General features: G+C 47.4%; 1 protein-coding gene across 1 annotated transcript; it reads left to right on the top strand.

The window, feature by feature from the left end:
* Window positions 1-244: 244 nt before the first annotated feature.
* eno4 (enolase 4) lies at window positions 245-16,748 on the top strand. The gene is made up of 13 exons (XM_034552385.1): window positions 245-412; window positions 1,144-1,272; window positions 2,826-3,010; window positions 4,337-4,479; window positions 5,465-5,634; window positions 5,723-5,851; window positions 6,022-6,090; window positions 6,476-6,640; window positions 7,962-8,087; window positions 11,357-11,531; window positions 13,459-13,520; window positions 16,264-16,381; window positions 16,714-16,748. Exons 1-13 carry the CDS (start codon window positions 245-247, stop codon window positions 16,746-16,748), a joined length of 1,674 nt encoding a protein of 557 aa, XP_034408276.1.
* The last annotated feature ends 3,981 nt before the right edge of the window (window positions 16,749-20,729 follow it).

The following is a 20,729-nucleotide window of genomic DNA, read 5'->3' as shown; positions in this document are numbered from 1 at the left end:
TACGTGGACATTATGTATACATCCCAGATATTCACTTTTTATGTATGAAAATGATAAATAAATAAATAAATAAAAAGGCGCAAGCAGCGCGGCGAAGGTGCCTCTGATTTCCCGTGCTCTGGCTGTCACCTGAATGGGCCTGTTTCCATGGTAACGTACACACACACACACACACACACACACACACACACACACACACACACACACACACACACACACACACAGAGGGACAGCGGGGGACACGATGTCTCACCGAGGGTTTCCGAGCCGAGTCCCCGAAGAGCAGCGGGACCTGGACCACATAAGGAGCGCCGCCGCAGAGTTCTACCGGGCGACCGGAGTCCCGCAGGTGATCGAGAGAGCCCTGAACGAGCTCTTCTTCCGCGAGCCCGAAGACGTCCACGGATACCTGGTATGCTAGTGCTAACGTCACTCACAGGGCTAACCGTTACCTAGTTACCTGACCGGGTAGTTAAGCTAGTTAGCTGCTCTCTACTGAGGCACCAGTGCTGCGTTCAGGTGCTTCAAGCGAGTCTTCATCTCTATAGAAATGCATTAACCACCTAAAAATACCTCCTGCGTATTGTTCTCTGTACTTATCAGCATGGCCCCCTCATGTCATGTGCATTGAAGCAGCTAGTTCACCCCACAATGAATGTCCACGATGGCTCAGGACAATGAAGTGTCCTTGAAACCGGTGAACCCAAACGCATCACGACCACTAGTAGTGGTCCTGCTCTTATCTATAGCCAGGATATGTCAACACACCACACCTGAGAGTTCTTCTTCCTCACTGAGCACATACAACACTCAACCTGGAGGCCCATATATATATATATATATATATATATATATATATATATATATATATATATATATATATATATATATATATATATAATGTAGGAACTGTAATAATGGCTTCTAATCGTCTCAACATTTCTTGTTAAATAATTGTACCTTCAACAGTTTTACATCCCCATGATGGATGTAAATTACTCTCCAAATTGCTATTGTTGGTGCTTGCTCATCAAGGGCACGAGTTCTGGAATCAGACACTTAAACGGCTGAAAGAATCACACAACCTTCATCACGTTCAGGAGAAATGTACCTAATTTATTTACCCGTCAACTGTCACTTTAGGCAAATTATTTTACAAACCTATGTGCACCGCCGAGGATCAGCAGGCTGAAAGGAAGGGAGGTTTACGATGCAAGAGGACAGCTATCCATCGAGGCAGAGGTCTTCTGCATCGTCTGCAACCAGGAAAAGGTAAAACCCGTGAGACAGACACAACCTTTCCTCATAAACAATCAGCGCTAGTCCGATATAATCAGACCAACTGATGTCTTTCTGCTCGATCTGTGGAAGACGCTGGCTATCCAGTTCAGTGGAGGCTTTAAGCGTAAAGATGGAACAAATCAAGGTTTAACAACGGAGATGCGATTCATTAGTGGCGTGCTGATGGTTTGAAATGACAGTAATGGGCCTCTTCAAACATGAGGAGGCAGCTGGAGGCAAGAAGCAAGCAAAGACGGTATCAATCAGAAAACAGGCCTTGACCTTTTGACCCCTGACCCTTGCCATTTCTGTTTTTACAGTATCACAAAAGCCAGAAAGATGAGATGTGACACTGAGGTCACACTGAGTTCACCGAGGGCACACAACTAGGCTAAGCTAGCCAGTAGGCGTGTACCAACAGTTATAATGAACAGCTTAGTGCTATTATATATACAAGGAGGTTATGATGAAGGAGGATATGATGGAGGATACAAGGAGGATATGATGATACTCATAAAAACAAGTCCATTGTATTTATACAGCCCAATATCATCAATCACAGAATTGCCTCAAGGGGCTTTACAACCTGTGCTGAATACAACACATTAACCCTCCTATAGCATATTAACATATAAATCAATAAGATTTGTAACTGCATTAAAGCCCGGAATAAAAAGATTTAAGAGAAGCTGTTCTAAAAAAGGAATGTGTTTTTCACTGAAGTTTATTTACATAAGGATAAGGCTTCGATCTGGGAACTACTAACAAAGGCCTCCCACCAGGCTGGAGCACATCCTGTACCTTAAAGGGGATCATCAAAACGGTCTCACTCAAACCGGCCACCAATGAGGATACGTTGTATTCAATTGGGGTTAAATGCATTATTGCTCCAAAGGTCTGAACCACTTGAAGCTTGGATGGGTTGTTTTTGACCGGAATATCGAGAGCTGCAAAAACGTGATGTCATAAAATCATGGATCACAGTTTTACTTTGTAAAATAAAAAAGATTAAAACACTTTGAAAAGAAGATGAAGGCAGCAGGAGTGGACTACAGAAATCCCATGAAGACGTGATTCAGCTTGTCATCGAAGAGGAGCTCCGTGAGAGTCGTGACGACACATAACCGGGAGGTCTTTACAACCTGGACACATCATCCCTGTCCCAGGACCTCACATCGGATCAGGAAAAACTGAACCAAGAAAGCCCTTTCACAGGGGAAAAAGGGAAGAAGCCTTCAGGAGGGGGGGTGTTGTGAGGATGTTGTGGGTGAGGAGGGGCGAGGCGGAGATAGCAGGTATTCACTCGTGTCCTCCCCCTCCAGCTGGCTGCAGGTCAGGAGTGCAGAGTGATTCAGCGTATATATCAAAGTCTGAGCCAGGTTTATTTTGGCAGTACAAACATGCACTTAGTTAAATAAAATGTTAGTGCGGTATTTGCATGCATGTTGGGAGGATGTTTGAGAATTCACGCAAACTGTAACAATTTTGTCGCGAATAGCTCGTTTGGATCCTCTTGAAGAAGCGTTCTCTTTCCTGGTGTTCAGAGCATGTCTTCAGCCGCCGTCTCCGGCCACGTTGGGCCGAAGGAGGCGTCACCGGACTGGAAAGAAAAGGGTCGAGAGAGGGCGGAGCATGTGATGACCGCGGCCCAGTGGATCAATGGACCTCTGAACAACATGCTGCAGGGCCACACCCCCTGTGACCAATCGGATGTCGACCATTTGCTCAGGTAATGTTCAAATGTATTGAATCTGCAATCATCCACAGATGATAATAATAATAATGTCCACTTTATCGATCCCTCAGTGGGTAAATTCTTCTCTGCGTTTGACCCAAACTTAGTTATTAAGGAGCAGTGAAGCGTTGTAAAATATTCTTTCCTTACATTTCATTGTGATGGAAAGCCTTAAACAATTCAGTTTAGGTGGCACGTGTTGGTGTATTTTATAATAAATGCCACTGGAGAAGCTTTTATTATTGTCACCAGAATAAATTCAGGGCAACACAACATTTTGGTAATTTTTAATTTTCATAAAAAACGACACATTTTATGATTTGTTTGTAGAGCTGCTTAATAATTCAGCGCTGCCATACATGAAACAGGCATGCAGCACTTCTAGGATGAAAGTTTGAGACTACATGTCCGACTCCCATTTAAAATACTTGTTTTATAAGCACTAGAAATGTTGGAATTCCAAAATTCACAAACCTTTTCACAACACTGATAGTTTTTCACGTTAATTTGGGAGTTAACCATCTTAATCATAAACCACAAGATAATGAAGAATACATGAACAAATGAGTGGTGCCATGTTTGCGCATTAGGATCCAATGGGGTCACTGACCCTCCTAGAATGGGGTCATGCCGAGGTTAATGCTTTGCACTTGTTTGCCTGGTGTCACAGCCTCCTTTTATGGAACCAGCTTCCACTTTCAGTCCTGGAGGCAGACACAGTCACCTCATTTAAGAATAGACTTAAGACTTTCCTCTTTAATAGTGCTTATAGTTAGGGCTGAATCAGGTTTGCCCTGGTCCAGCCCCTTGATATGCTGCTATAGGCTTATAGGCTGCTGGGGGATGTTTTAGGATACACTGAGCACCTATCTCCTCTTCTCTCCTTTACGTCTCTCCATTGCACCTTACTAACTCTGCTTCTTCCCCGGAGTCTTTGTGCCTTCTCGCCTCACAGGGTATATTGGACCTGGCTTTGTCTGGAGCCAGTCCTGGGTCCTGGGTTCAGGGCCCTGCCTCCTGCCTCCTTGCCCCTGCTTCCTGCATCCAGCCTCTGGCCTGGGCCTGGCCTCCTTCCCAATGGCCCGGCCTCCTTCTCTGTGCCTCCTTCCTCAAGGGCCTGGCCTCATTGGTCCGACCTCTTTCGCGATGCCTCCTGCCTAATGGGCCGTGTTTTTTCTAGTTCACATGTATTAGGTGCCACACATATCTTCGTTTGATTTAATTTCGCCCCACGAAGAAGCTTCATTACAGATCAGACATCTTTAGACTTTTGTTGTTTTTGTGATCCAAAATATCCCTTTTTGTTTTGTATTTGTGCAGCGACTTCTTCACGGCCCGCTTCCTGGAGGACAAAGACCTTCGGAACAAGGAGAAGGAGGAGAGTGGACCGCCCAGCGAGCCGGAGGTGCTGCCGTCTTCTCCGGTGTCGGCACCCACTAAAAACAAGAAGAGTGTCGATAAAGGTGCAACAGCACTGCTTAATGTTTGCTATCAATAATACAATTTCTATTACTTTACAATAACACCAGCAGCCAAATACTGAATCTAAACACGCCTGTGTGTTTGGCAAACAAATAATATTAACCGTTTTCCCATTATAATTTCTGCTTGATTAACTGTAATAACTGTTTTGTACTTTGCCATATTACAGTTTATTCTCCTCTGCGCCCTCAGTGTCATATTCATGATGTTAATGATTTTGCTTATGGATGATAATGCCTCTTTCGTGTCATTATGTCAGGGGCTAGATGCCACTAAAACCTGCACTCTGCTCTTTTAAGCCAAGACTCCAAAGATCGTAGTAAAGTTTGAGCATGAATTGTGCCATTATAGATAATGAACCTGTATTTTGTGATGAATAGATCCACAGTAAATGCGTTCTGATCCTGAGGGATAGAAGAAATAGATTCTGTTTGGACCAGTTCCACACGGCTCTGCTCGTGATTTAGTCTGGGTTTGATTTTTCAGCAACAATATGTTCTTGTGAGGTACACAAACATATTGACCAAACAAGACCAGTACTTATTGTCCACATTGTAAAATCAATCAAAACATCAATCCGTGCGTCAAAGCAGAAAAAAAGCGTTGAGTTGAGGTGTTGAGTGTCCGTCTCAATAAGTGCGCTTTTTGTGTAATTTCAGTGTGTTGGAAATTGAAAGATTGGCTGCCACGTTCCTTCACTTTGATACAACTGGACAGTGTAGTTCCTTATAGCTACTCAAAGTAACCCTGAGTCAGCCACGGTGACCTGTCCAGGGTGTAACCCACCAGCTCCAGCCCTCCCCATGAGTGGTCCTATCTAATGGGCGGATGGATATCTGTTCTTAACCCTTCTTTTGCTGCTGTGACACACTTGATTCATCTCGCTCCATCTAGCATCACCTGGAAGCCCAACATGTGCATTCTGACTCCTTTTGTCACATGAATGTTTGTGCTTCTACATCACAGGTAAAAAGAGCAACACCGCGGAGAAGTCCTTCCCTCCAGCAGAGCCACCAGAACCGGTGTTTCCTGGGAGCTCGGCCATTGGCTCAGTGTCTCTGGCTGTGGCCAAAACCGCTGCCAAGATACAGGGTACCCCTCTCTACAAATACATAGCAGCTCTGAAGAACAGAACGGTTAGAACACACACGCACAAACACATGCGATCGCACAAACACTACACCGGGAGCAACTTGTGATGTTGTAACGAAACGTCTCATTCAGGCTCCGGCTCAGTTCCACATCCCGGTGCCTTTGGTCACTTTGCTGAGCTGTGGGAAGACTTGTCCTGGGAAACTGAGTCTGCTGGAGGAAGTCATCCTGATCCCCAAAGCTGGACAACGAGTCAAACAAGTACTCAGACATCTTTGTGTAGTAGTTACATCTTCTAGACGTTTAAGCTGAAACTCTTTGTGCGAGTTCCTTTGTTTCCTACGTTGTTCCTACGATGTGCTGTTTTATTGCTCTTCCATATTCAGATTCCGCTCTTATTAACCGCGCTGCACGGTGAACTTGTTCAACAGATTATCACAACGACCCTTGAGTTGCAGAAGGAGATGATGAGAATAATGAACGCTTCAACAAAGGTCGGGGTAAGGGAATTTGCAATTTCTTCACTTTAAGAATAGAACCTGAGTCCACTGAGACTTTATGAGAGCACATAATGAAGAGACGGAGGCAGGATTCAAGGCCCTTTCTGTTCCCGAGCTCACCTAAAGGTTGTATACAAAGGTATGCAGGAGGTATGTGGAAATGCTTATTAAAGCTTTCAATCCTTCCACTGTTTACCTTTTCCTTCATGTGTGTTGTATACACCGAGTTATTTCCTGCATTGTTCAATGACCTGTTGGCCGAGCATTCATACCTGGAACAGTGAGAGTGTCTTCAATCAAAGCCTATGAATATGTACTCATGTATTGTCGTTCACATGCAGCTTCAGCATGTTGTTAACCAGGTGAACTCTGTCTTTGCTCCGAGGCGACGCAGGCAATGCTGTGTGACAGCGGGGCGCTGGCGGTGGCCTACGAGAGACCCGAGCAGCCTCTAGACCTGATCACTGAAGCCTGCACTAACTCTGGACTGGCACTGGGCACCGAGATCCACTTAGCACTAAACTGTGCCGCCCCTGAGCTAATGGACTGTGTGAGTAGCTTCTGGCCTTATGTGAGACGAGCTGCTAGGAGTCCAAGTGTAGGAATGAAATCTATTTGGTAGAACTTCCTACGACGCTTCTGTAATGCATCGGGATGAGGGTCCTGCACCAGGGTCACGTGGGTCCTGCACCAGGACATGTGGGTCCAGCACCAGGGTCACGTGGATCCAGCACCAGGACATGTGGGTCCTGCACCAGGGTCACGTGGGTCCTGCACCAGGACATGTGGGTCCAGCACCAGGGTCACGTGGGTCCAGCACCAGGACATGTGGGTCCTGCACCAGGGTCACGTGGGTCCAGCTCCAGGACACGTTGGTCTAGCTCCAGGACACGTGGGTCCTGCACCAGGACACGTGGGTCCAGCTCCAGGACACGTGGGTCCAGCTCCAGGACACGTGGGTCTAATTCCAGGACACGTGGGTCCAGCTCCAGGACACGTGGGTCCAGCTCCAGGACACGTGGGTCCAGCTCCAGGACACGTGGGTCCAGCACCAGGACACGTGGGTCCAGCTCCAGGACACGTGGGTCCTGCACCAGGACACGTGGGTCCTGCACCAGGACACGTGCGTCCAGCTCCAGGACACGTGGGTCCAGCTCCAGGACACGTGGGTCCAGCTCCAGGACACGTGCGTCCAGCTCCAGGACACGTGCGTCCAGCTCCAGGACACGTGCGTCCAGCTCCAGGACACGTGGGTCCAGCTCCAGGACACGTGGGTCCAGCTCCAGGACACGTGCGTCCAGCTCCAGGACACGTGGGTCCAGCACCAGGACACGTGGGTCCTGCACCAGGGACACGTGGGTCCAGCTCCAGGACACGTGGGTCCTGCACCAGGGACACGTGGGTCCAGCTCCAGGACACGTGGGTCCTGCACCAGGGACACGTGGGTCCAGCTCCAGGACACGTGGGTCCAGCACCACGACACGTGGGTCCAGCTCGGGCCAAGCTGAACACTAATGTGAATGAAACACATGAAACAAGCAGAAGACACAAAACCCCCAACTGAGCCTCTAACTAATGTTATAAAGGATTATATAATGATATAACTATGAGAATTATAATACAATATGATCCTTTCAAAAACAGGAACAGAAATTATAAAGTATTATGATACTTGACTTTGTTATAATATGTTATAACAAATAGAAATATTGCTATAAAATAGTATACATATGTATGTATATTTATGATGTATGCTTATACAATGCTATATTCGGATTATAATGCATTTGAATTAATATACTTGAAGTTATAAGTATACTTGTAATGCAGCCCAGAGAATGTCATTATGTTGCTTCTTTTCTTCCTCTCAGTCTAAAGGAAAGTATGAAGTTGCAACCGGAGTTTTGAAGTCTCCAGATGAATTAGTTGATATGTACCAAACCCTCATCAGCAAATATCCAGCAGTGGTGGCCTTGATCGACCCGTTCAGGAGAGAGGTGAGTCCAAACATGATCCTCCTGTTGTGTGTGGACCAGCTTTATGGATATTAACAATATTGTTTATATTCAATATGTTTATACATTGTTTATTGCACATGTTGTTTCTGCTTCTGACAGTGTTAAACAGAATAGTAGAAACATCCAAAATGGTTTTCTTTATTGAATAATACATAATACAATGTTAATATTTAAGCAATGTTTCCCTTCCATTTCTTTAACAATTAGTTCCATATAATACAAATAAATAAATACATAAAGAAAGGAGAAGGTCTTGTAAATATATATATATATATATATATATATATATATATATGGAGATTCAAGTCTTTGAGTCGTGCTTTGACATTTCTTATACAAAGACCCAGAAGAATTGTATCTTCTCCAGTTTAAGAATTGTCCTCATCGGGTGTAGAAGTCCAAGATGGCATCATATTAAATCATTGCAGAAGTTCACCATAACAAAACGTATAGAAATGTAGGATATGTTCAACTATCAAATTTCAATTTTCAAATGATATCCAGGGTATCTGATTATGCAGGTAAACTGATTGTCGCAATCATTTTGGAAGCAATCAGTCTGATTTCTGTAACATAGCTCACATATTGTGGTATCAGAATGCTGGAGGCACCGGCACTGTTAGAGGACGGAACACCTCGCACACAAGCACCTCCACTTCTGTGGGAAACAACAACAACAACAACAACAACATTTCTTGGTCTTCCTTTTGTGATTCACTGTGAAGAACCATTGATCATAAGGCTCTTTTTTATGCATAAACATTCACAGGGTGCATATACCATTTATGGTTGAATGTGGGCGTGTAGAGGGGGAATATGATGTGCATGTGGAAAAAATGGCAATTGGGCTTGAAATAAGTGTCTTACTTGAAAATACCAAACAAAGGTCAGCCTCTGAAAGCTTGAACAAAACAAACAAACATTGTAATCTTTAATATACTTGAGTCCCTTTCCATTCCATAAAAGGAAAGCACCGTCACAGAGGGATGACTGCGGTAGAATATTTGAATATAATCATGTACTTTCAGTACTATGGGGTTTTCTTGGCCCCATACAATATATGAAAAAATCAGAATGCATGAAACAGTTGTGAGTGTAACAATTTTAATTGCAAACTGAAACTGAAAAAAAGAAAAGAACAACTTTTTTCTATAAACGGACTGCAGGTCTGTTGTTATAGAAAATTGTCTGAGTGTACATCGATGTTGTTTGTGATATTTCCGCCCCAGCAAAACTCACCTCAATCCAGCGGTTAACCCTGGATCCGATCCCTTTTCACTTGACAGTCTGCAGTGGAACCGTGTCCTTCATTGGTGATTGTTATTGCATTCATAAAGTTAGGCAGTGCCCTCGGGCAAACGCCTCTTTGCTGTTTCATTGTTGCCACTCACAGCTTCGAATATGATGACAGTAATCACACTCTCTGTATTCTAGTCTTGGACCGGCAATAACAGACATGTTCAAGCAAAAGGGGGATTCACAATACCATATCCCAAAGATTGATAATCGCCCGATCTGGGACCGTATGTCTTGGACACTCGTGTGAAGACAGAAGCAACTGATGGACCTCGCACCGTGTGGTGATTTGGATCAAAAGGCAGGGGGAGATCATCCCGGTAGACCTCAAAGTGTAGTGGGGTTAGTCGTTGGATTGTCTGGCTGAAGCCACCGCGCGGTCTTTAACGGAGTTTGAAGACTCTGGGTTGAGAAGCTCCTCAGTGGCAAGGCGACAGCTGTGAACGAGATTTGCTATGAGATGCTGAACGAACAGGCCATTGTCGGGTCTTGCCTGATACACCTCTTCAATGTCACATGGAGGTCGGGGACAGTGGCTGTGGAATTGTAAATGGTAAATGGACTTGTGCTTGTAGAGCGCTTTTCTAGCTTTCCGACCACTCACCCATTCATCCACTGATGGCAGCGTACCATGCAAGGTGCCACCTGCCCATCAGGACTACCTAACATTCATACGCCGAAGTCACAGCATTTGGGAACAATTTGGGGTTGAGTGTATTGCCCAAGGACACCACGACATGGACGAGTGAAGACAGGGTTTAAACCGACACACATCTGATTGAAGGACAACCCACTCTACACTGAGCCACAGTCACCACTGTTGTAAACAGAGCTGATGGTTCCCATCTTTAAAGTGGGGCCAGATAGTGTGCTTCAAATATTTGGTGCATCACACATTGTCGGGGGGGGGTTGTATTGACTTCATCAGAGGTCTCGGTACGCACTGGGGAGGTTTGCAATCGAGTGTGAAGTGCCTGTGATGAGTCAGTGCCTCTAAGTCTGAGGCCATAGTTCTCTACCACACAAAGGTGGATTGCTCCCTTCAGGTTGGAAGTGAGTTTCTTCTCCAAGTGAAGGAGTTCAATACCGTTTGGTCTCAAGAGGGTGGCATGGAGGGTGATATTATCAGGCGGATTGGTGCAGTCAGCAGTAATGCAGGTGTTGTACAAGACAGGTGTGGTGACGATGGAGCTGAGTGGGAAGGTAACGCTCATCACGCTCATGGTTAAAGAAAGGGTAAGTAGCTCAGACAGCCACAGGGAGCTCAGAGTAGAGCTGCTGCTCCTGCAAAAGGAGCCAGCTGAGGTGGGCCAGGCCTTTGATTGGGGGGCCAGGCCTTTGATCGGGGGGCCAGGCCTTTGATTGGGGGGCCAGGCCTTTGATCGGGGGGCCAGGCCTTTGATTGGGGGGCCAGGCCTTTGATCGGGGGGCCAGGCCTTTGATTGGGGGGCCAGGCCTTTGATCGGGGGGCCAGGCCTTTGATTGGGGGGCCAGGCCTTTGATCGGGGGGCCAGGCCTTTGATCGGGGGGCCAGGCCTTTGATCGGGGACCTTCTCGACGACTTCCATTGGGGATCTTCCCGCCACGTTCAACTGGAAAGAGGCCCCAGAGTAGATTTGCTGGAGAGATTATCTACATAATAATCTGGCATGGGAATGCCTTGAGATCACCCAGAAGGAGCTGGTAAATGTTGCTGCAGAGAGGGACTACCTTGGACTACCTTGGACTACCTTAGACTGAGTCACCGTGACCCAGCTCAAGATGACTGGAATTTATATTCAAAAGCGCATCTGACCGCTTAGTGAGTTAGTGACAACAACAGATGTTCTACGAGACCATTTACATCAAACCTTTATGTGTACTCTTGTTTATGTGTGTGTATGCATATGTATGAGCATTGAACAGCATGCTCATCCTCAAATGTGTCTCCTTGTGTGTGTTCGTGCTGTCAGGACATCGACCAATGGGAGAAGCTGAGCAACGGGATCGGAGACTCGTGTTCTCTGCTCTCGGACCTCACCTTCAAGTCAAAGGCCCCGCCCCTTCCGGGAGTCAGAGGTCACATCTTGAAACACATTCACGAGACAACGGTCAGTGATTTGATCTGCATCACATCAGATCACCAAGGTAACAGAGGTGGTAAACACAAACAAACAATTCTGCACATCTGAAATCAGCTGTTAGTTGGAAAAATACAGTGTTGCTTCCACAGGAAGAATAGAAACAATGATTTATTTAGAAACTATAAGAAGAGTAGTCAGTTTGACTCGAGGTGTCAGGAAACAACAGATAGTAAATAATAGGTGTGAGTTGATGACAGCAGCTGTCTGATGATGTCTCAGGCCGAAACGCCCAGGGCTAATAGTTTATGGACAAGCAGAACAGTTACTAGAATAAATAAGATAGATTACAGAATATACAGTGACAGATGGAGCCTTGGCATGGAAGTCCTTTCGAACTCCTGTTCCATGACCAACCAGGCGGTCATGGATGTTCTGCCACTGCTTCCCAGTAATTTAACCCCCTCCACCTCCTACATTCACGATAAAACTCATGTGCATTCAGCCACAATTACAACTCACTAAGCATTCATATATGGATGTGTTGCACATGGTCTGGCAGGGTGAGTACAATGTATATATGCAGCTTAGCAGAGCACCGATCCAGTCAAACTTCATGCATCTTGCGGACCGAGCTAACAAAGCATGAATTCAAACTTTTACAAAATTGACATCCTGTTTATCGGTTTATTGCAATAATAATAATAATAATAATAATAATAATAGAGGTTATTTTGGTCAAGGTTGATGAAACGTGGTTATCCACATGGAGGGAAGCTCTCTGGAACGAGTGAATAAACACAAATGATGGTGTGTGTGTGTGTGTGTGTGTGTGCGTGTGCACACACCAACACACTCGACTGGATTCGTTCTGGGAGCAGAAACTCAAATGGTTGCAATAGATGTAAAACCTTGATGTGCGGCGCCCTGACTGACAGCGTTTGAAGCCTTAGAAACCTCCGTCACCACATTCAAATAGTAACAAAGTAGACTTGGATAACGTTATCTTGAACGTCTTCGTTTCCTAGTGAACAAATAAACACAGAAAGAAGTCCTCCGCTGTTCAGCATATTCCAAACACTTATATTTACACCTGAACATTGTTAAATAGGGTTAGTTGTTAGTCATTGTTTAATAGTTTCTATCCCACTACTCAAACCCCCCAGCAGGGCGTGGGCTGTGCTGTTGTTGTTCAGTGTTTGTCTTCTCCTCTACGCAGGTCAGAGACACTTAAGGACTAGAACATTTATAGCAAATGGTTGTACAGTTAGATTTAACAACAAAGAAACCCTCTGCTGCTGAATCTGATAAACATGCATGAACACATATGTATGTTTATTCATTAAATCAGAAATACCAAAAAGGAGGAGGTTGGGGTGGAGGAGTGAGTTGTAGCTGCAAACAGTGTTGAAGGTGGCAGCAGTGACACTTTGAGAGGTGCCATGTTACAATAGTTGAGCTCCACCATCAACTTACACTAAATGCATTCTGGGAAACCACCAGGGCCTGAAGGGCTGCCAATCAAATAAATAATAAATAATTCTCAAATAGCCTTCACTCCCTGCAATGTGCAATGAAGCATGCATCATCTACAGGTCGCTTACCACAGGCTTCCATCTGTTTGACACCATTGTGCTAAAGACCTGAGCTAACCCATCTCTTATCATCCTATTTCATTACTGCGTGTTGATTGCAAACGTCTTGCAACATGTCTATGGAACGGCCCTCCCGTCCCTTATTTCACCCAACAACTGGACTCGGCATCAAGGAATACATATTACCCTTCAAGCGTCGCTCTATGCAGACGACCTTCTCCTCTCCTACGGTCCTAGACTCTCCAGACCCCGTGGTCCAGCTGGCTCGGGTCAGCTGATGCATGCTGAAGCGAGACTTCATTGTCTTGAACTATATTCTTTTTCACCCATGAAATATTGCTTCTATTATAGATTGCCACCAATGCTCACGTTGTGTGCATGTCTCTGTTGATGTGCCAGGTTCAGTGTTGATGGGAACCACATGCAGTGAGCCCTGCAGTGAGGACTCGTGGGCCGATATAGTAAGTCTTCTTATGGCCTCTTTCATTTCCCCCAATCTGAAAGTTCCCAAATTGTTGTTTTTGGCCGCAGCGACAAGCAGCAAACGGACTAACAGCTGAGCATTTAGCAGGTAAATATAGCATAGAGACCAAAAGCAGATTGAAACGCATGACGGAAGAACTAGACGTCCCCCGCTCATCCTTCTGGGTGACTTTAACATCCAGGTAGAGAAGTCATCGGACCTGCTACTCTTACTGTCTTCCTTTGCTCTCTCTCTCAGTCCTTCCCCTCCTACTCACAAAGCTGGACACCACCTTGACTATATGTTCACCAGAAACTGCTCTACAGCTAACCTCACTGTAACTCCACTTTATGTCTCTGACCACTTCTTCATCTCTTACTCTCTCCCACTCTTTGGAACTGACAACCCTCCCACAACGGACTCTGCACCTGTCCGTCGCAACATCCGCTCCCTCTCTCCCTCTCCCTCTCACCCTCTCACCCTCTCTCCCTCTCTCCCTCTCTCCCTCTCACCCTCTCACCCTCTCTCCCTCTCACCCTCTCACCCTCTCTCCCTCTCTCCCTCTCTCCCTCTCACCCTCTCACCCTCTCTCCCTCTCTCCCTCTCTCCCTCTCACCCTCTCACCCTCTCTCCCTCTCACCCTCTCACCCTCCTCTCTGGCCTCATCTGTTCTGTCAGCCCTCCCTTCAACTGACTCCTTCTCACTCATGCATCCTAACTCTGCCACTGACACTCTTCTCTCTACGCTGTCTTCCTCTCTTGATTCTCTCTGTCCTCTTATGACACAAAAGGTCCTCAAGTCCTCTCCGGCTCCGTGGTTGTCTGACTCGCGCCAAGAGAGCCACTATGCGAACATCGGAAAGGAAATGGCGAAAATCCAAACACGCCGACGACCTGCTCGCCTATCAATCTCTTCTCTCCTCCTTCTCTGCCTCTATCTCTGCAGCCAAAAGTCTGTTCTACCAATCCACCTACCACAGCTACGCTGACGACACCCAATTGATCCTCTCGTTTCCCCAATCTGAAACACAGGCACGAATCTCTGCCTGTCTGACTGACATCTCTCAGTGGATGTCTGCACACCACCTGAAAATTAACCCTGACAAGACTGAACTTCTCCTCCTTCCAGGAAAAGTCTCTCCCACCCACGACCTAACTATTAACTTCAACAACTCAGTGCTGGCTCCGACTCCGACTGCCAGGAACCTCGGAGTGACGCTCGACAGTCAACTCTCCCTGACATTACCACAACAACACACTCCTGTAGGTACATGCTGTACAACATCAGGAGAATACGACCTCTTCTCACTCAGAAGGCGGCACAGGTTCTGGTCCAGGTTCTGGTCCAGGTTCTGGTCATCTCATGGCTAGACTACTGTAACTGCCTCCTTCAGGTCTACCTGCTAATGCCATTCAACCTCTACAGCTCATACAGAATACAGCTGCTCGGCTGGTCTTCAACCGACCGAAATTTACCCACAATCCTCCGTTCCTCCACGACCTTCACTGGTTACCAGTGGCCGCCCGCATCCGCTTCAAAACATTGGTACTTGCGTACCGTGCTGCGAACAGATCGGGTCCGGTCTACATCCAGGACATGGTCAAACCTCACATCCAGGACATGGTCTAACCTCACATCCAGGACATGGTCTAACCTCACACCCAGGACATGGTCTAACCTCACATCCAGGACATGGTCTAACCTCACATCCAGGACATGGTCTAACCTCACACCCAGGACATGGTCTAACCTCACATCCAGGACATGGTCTAACCTCACACCCAGGACATGGTCTAACCTCACACCAGGACATGGTCTAACCTCACACCCAGGACATGGTCTAACCTCACACCCAGGACATGGTCTAACCTCACACCCCAGCCCGTTAACTTCGCTCGGCTTCTGCCAATCGGCTTGTAGCTCCTTCACTTCGAGCTAAACACTCAACAAAGTCACGACTGTTTGCTGTGCTGGCTCCTCATTGGTGGAACGAGCTCCCCATTGACATCAGGACAGCAGAAAGTCTCTACATCTTCCGTCGCAAACTAAAAACACATCTTTTTCAACTATACCTTGAATAGGGAAGGTAGAGCCGTAGCAGCACTTTAGTAGAACTTAAATGTCTCTTACCGATAGCACTTTGTTGTTTAGCACTTTAGTAGCACTTAAATGGCACGTACGGATAGTACTCTGTAGTTTAACGTTATTGAATAAATTGTACTTGCTCGATTCTTGTTGTTCTGAGTTTGGACTCATGGTTTAATGGACTTATTGTAAGTCGCTTTGGATAAAAGCGTCAGCTAAATGACATGTAATGTAATGACAGGTGGATACAAACACTTCAAATGAATATTGCTCCATAAGCGCTAGATGTGTAAATAATGCTAACAAGTTCAGCACATTAACTTAAAGGTAACGATATGTTTCTGCTGCTGTATGTATGTATATATGTGTGTGTGCCTATTTACTTGTATTGCTTATTCAATTCAATTCAGTTTATTTTGTATAGCCCAATATCCCAAATTACAAATTTGCTTAGAGGGCTTTACAATCTGTACACATACGACATCCCTGACCTTTGACCTCACATCGGATCAGGAACAACTCCCAAATAACAGAAAAAACCCTTTCAGGAGGAAAAAAGTGAAGAAACCTTCAGGAGAGCAACAGAGGAGGATCCCTCTCCATTCATTTGTATTTTCATGCGTCCTGGTTTCTGTGTTGCCCCCCTCCTCCTCAGGCTGTCGGTCTGGGTCTGGACTACGTCAAACTGGGAGGTCTGAGCGGCGCTGAGAGGATGGCGAAGTACAACCGGATGATTTCTATAGAGGAAGAACTGGACCAACAGGGAATACTGGGTAGGTTCTTCTTTTTGATGGTCCAGGGAGACAGAGAACACATCTCTCTCTCTCTGTGTGTGTGTGTTGGATGTGAAAGGAAACTGTGTGTGAGGAATCATACAAATGTGTATTTGTGTGTGTGAGAGTGGAAGAATGCCCCCCCCCTCCTTTGAATTTGTTAATTGGCCACCGATTTACACACACAGGAACAAATACTTGCATCCATCATTTCCAAAGCAGGCATTGGAGGGTTAATGAGAGGTGACACGTGTCTGTGTAGCCACCTCCCATCACATGTGTGTTGGATGCTTGTGGAGCTCACTACCTTCATTCCTCTGTCTGGTCCCCAGCCTCCGAGGAGAAGCACCCCCCTCCACTGTTCTGAGGAACCTCAGGAGCCGCAGAGTGCGGCCTGACGCGCTATACGCAGCTTCTGTTTGTATAGTAATAATAATATGACGGTCGTCTCTCACTCGTAGAACCTGCTGAGTGGATTATGAACAAAGTGCATTCATCTAGTGTTGTCATTCTGGTTTATTTAAAAACGCTGGTAAAAAAAATCAATATGAAGCTAAGTGAGTGAGCATAACCTTCAATAAAAACTGTTTTCACAACCCACAGACGTCTCGCTGCTTCTTCAGGTACACACGAGTAGTAGGAGATGTCCCTCAGGTCACAATCCATCACATCCAAACATTAGAGCACTCATGAGCCTTCAGTGTTCAGCACAATGGAACCAGAGGAGCTCCAGTGGGGAAGGTTTGTCATGTGACCACTACAGCTATGCAAAGCTTTTTATTAACAATGTTTCTATCATATTGTTTTCATTTGTATCGCTAAGAAGACAAATATTCAGTTTCAAATGTATATTTGTTACTACTCGTATGAATAATTTGTCATGTTCATTCTGGTCACATGACATCTGTTGTCCATCCTGATAGAAGATGCTCTGCCTGTGGTTGATGGGATGGGTGGAGAGGGCAATACCAATACCAAGAGAGGGCAATACCAAGAGAGGGCAATACCAAGAGAGGGCAATACCAATATCAAGAGAGGGCAATACCAAGAGAGGGCAATACCAATACCAAGAGAGGGCAATACCAAGAGAGGGCAATACCAATATCAAGAGAGGGCAATACCAAGAGAGGGCAATACCAATACCAAGAGAGGGCAATACCAAGAGAGGGCAATACCAATATCAAGAGAGGGCAATACCAAGAGAGGGCAATACCAATACCAAGAGAGGGCAATACCAAGAGAGGGCAATACCAATATCAAGAGAGGGCAATACCAAGAGAGGGCAAAACCAATATCAAGAGAGGGCATTACCAATATCAAGAGAGGGCAATACCAAGAGAGGGCAATACCAATATCAAGAGAGGGCAATAACAAGAGAGGGCAATACCAAGAGAGGGCAATACCAAGAGAGGGCAATACCAAGAGAGGGCAAAACCAATACCAAGAGAGGGCAATACCAATATCAAGAGAGGGCAATACCAAGAGAGGGCAATACCAATATCAAGAGAGGGCAAAACCAATATCAAGAGAGGGCAATACCAATACCAAGAGAGGGCAATACCGAACATGTTCACCCTCTAGACCACTGTGACACAAGCAAACACATGCATAAAGTCCTCTAACCTCCTCTCACTGTTGGATGACTCTGGCTTCACATCATATATTTATTGAGGAAAATACTTTAATAGCAAACTGATTCATGAGGGGCGGAGTCTCAATGCATTGTGGTCCTTTGGCCGCTTTAACAGAACTGGATAAGGAAGACACACACACACATGCACACGCACGCACGCATACACACGCACGTACACGCACGCATACACACACGCACGCACACGGCACGCACGCATACACACACACGCACACACACACACACACACACACACACACACAAGAGGCCTGGAGGAGGAGGAGGAGGGGGAGGAGGAGGAGAGGGCAGAGGCCAGGAGGAGGAGGAGGAGAGGCCAGGAGGAGGAGGGGAGAGAGGTCTGGAGGAGGAGGGGAGAGAGGCCTGGAGAAGGAGGGGGGAGGTCTGGAGGAGGAGGGGAGAGAGGCCTGGAGGAGGAGGGGGAGGTCTGGAGGAGGAGGGGAGAGAGGCCTGGAGGAGGAGGGGAGGTCTGGAGGAGGAGGGGGAGAGGTCTGGAAGAGGAGAGGAGGTCTGGAGGAGGGGGGGGGGAGAGGCCTGGAGGAGGAGGAGGAGGAGAAGGAGGGGGAGAGGCCACGAGGAGGAGAGGGCCGAGGCCAGGAGGAGGAGGAGGAGGAGAGGCCAGGAGGAGGAGGGGAGAGAGGTCTGGAGGAGGAGAGGGAGAGGAGGAGGAGAGGCCAGGAGGAGGAGGGGAGAGAGGTCTGGAGGAGGAGGGGAGAGGTCTGGAGAAGGAGAGGGCAGAGGCCAGGAGGAGGAGGAGGAGGAGAGGCCAGGAGGACGAGGGGAGAGAGGTCTGGAGGAGGAGAGGGAGAGGAGAGGAGGAGGAGGGGAGGGCAGAGGCCAGGAGGAGGAGGAGGAGGAAGAGGAGGGGGAGATGCCTGGAGGAGGAGGAGAGGCCAGGAGGAGGAGGAGGGGAGAGGCCAGGAAGAGGAGGAGGAAGAGGAGGAAGAGGAGGGGAGAGGCCAGGAGGAGGAGGAGGAAGAGGAGGAGGAGGAGAGGCCAGGAGGAGGAGGAGGAGGAAGAGGAGGGGAGAGGCCAGGAGAAGGAGGAGGAAGAGGAGGAGGAGAGGCCAGGAGGAGGAGGAGGAAGAGGAGGGGGAGAGGCCAGGAGGAGGAGGAGGAGGAGGAGGAGAGGCCAGGAGGAGCATCCGGCCTGCAGAAAGAGAGGCTGCTTGTAGACAGGGTGGGGAATGGAGGAGCTTCCCCAGTGCTTTGTTTACAGCCACATGCAGCTGCATCAATGGGCCGGTCAAGTGTTCCTGCTCCTCTTTGAGTCCTGCTGGCTGGAAACCAGTGCAGACCTTGGTTTGGTGGGCCGTACGTTTCCCTGAAGCCATCGTGGTTCACACTATTCCACAACATTCTTTCTAGGTGATGCAATCTGCATCGTTTCATGAAATGTGGTGCAGATGAACAGAATCACAAATGTCGTCCGGCAGATTCGTCCTTTGTGGTTTTCTTGGTTTGCATGCAGCGTAACTGACAACCTCTAATCAGCGACACGTGCACGCCGAGGCCGGACGCACGGCCGCCTCAACGAGGCGCACCGGCAGGCAATTACAATGTTTGGGGAAATAAATGAAATGACTAACAAAATAGGTCAAATTAAGTGTTTCCCTGACACACTAAGGACCTCCCTAATTGCTGGTCCCTTAAGGGACAAGAATACAAAAACAACAAAAACGTATGTATTGTATCGGCCGATGACGGGCAGGGGGGGAGGGGAGGGGGGTTGGCAGGGGGGGTAGGAGATGGAGAGCCGAGGACGGGCAGCGGGAGAAGAAAGGGAAACAGCATGGTTGGTATAATTACATGTTTGGCCTCAATCGGCGGTGTGTACACCGTCCGTCAATCAACATCAGCGAGTTCCACGGCCGGAGCAGATGGCGAGGAAGGAATCGACCGAGGGAAGGAAGGCGGTGTCGCACGAGAAGAACCGTGTCGGATACCCAGGAGGTGGGAGGCCGTCAATACAACAACAACTTCATCTTCTCCGTTTACGCCCATTCAAGCAGGTCGACGGCGCTCCGTCCTCCAACACGTCCTCACGCTACTTGTGTCATGAGGAAACACAATATGCTCTCTGCGCCAGGGATTACTTCCTGTTTCCACCGTTGTGACTAATATGTGTCGTTGAATCAAATTAGAGGGCGACTTCCTGGAGTGAGGGATGAATGAACGTGAGGAAGACGGAGTCTTTGAAGCCCGCTGCTGATGAATCTGGTTAGAGAAGAGCCACAATGACGCTTCCTGTGAGGGGTGAGGGGGCCATTGGGAGCTGGAAATTGCACCTCGGCTTTAAGCTTTAAATAGCAGCTTTAATTAGTGACGGCCATCGCCCACAAGCCACGGCTCTCAGGTTTCAAATGGGACGTTCGGCAGGTGTGGAGGGCCAATCAGCACGGAGCGGTCCGCCATTGTGGTTGAACCCCAACCAGTTGATCCTCCGGCCGTACCTGACTAACACCACCTAACACCACCTGACTAACACCACCTGACTAACACCACCTGACTAACACCACCTGACTAACACCACCTGACTGACACCACCTTACTAACACCACCTAACTAACACCACCCGACTAACACCACCTGAATGACACAACCCGACTGACACCACCTCACTAACACCACCTTACTAACTCCACCCGACTAACACCACCTGAATGACACAACCCGACTGACACCACCTCACTAACACCAC

This window comes from Cyclopterus lumpus, chromosome 15 (assembly GCF_009769545.1).
Source record: "Cyclopterus lumpus isolate fCycLum1 chromosome 15, fCycLum1.pri, whole genome shotgun sequence".
In the NCBI taxonomy this organism is placed as follows: Eukaryota; Metazoa; Chordata; class Actinopteri; order Perciformes; family Cyclopteridae; genus Cyclopterus; species Cyclopterus lumpus.
This window is presented reverse-complemented; position numbering and strand designations above follow the sequence as displayed.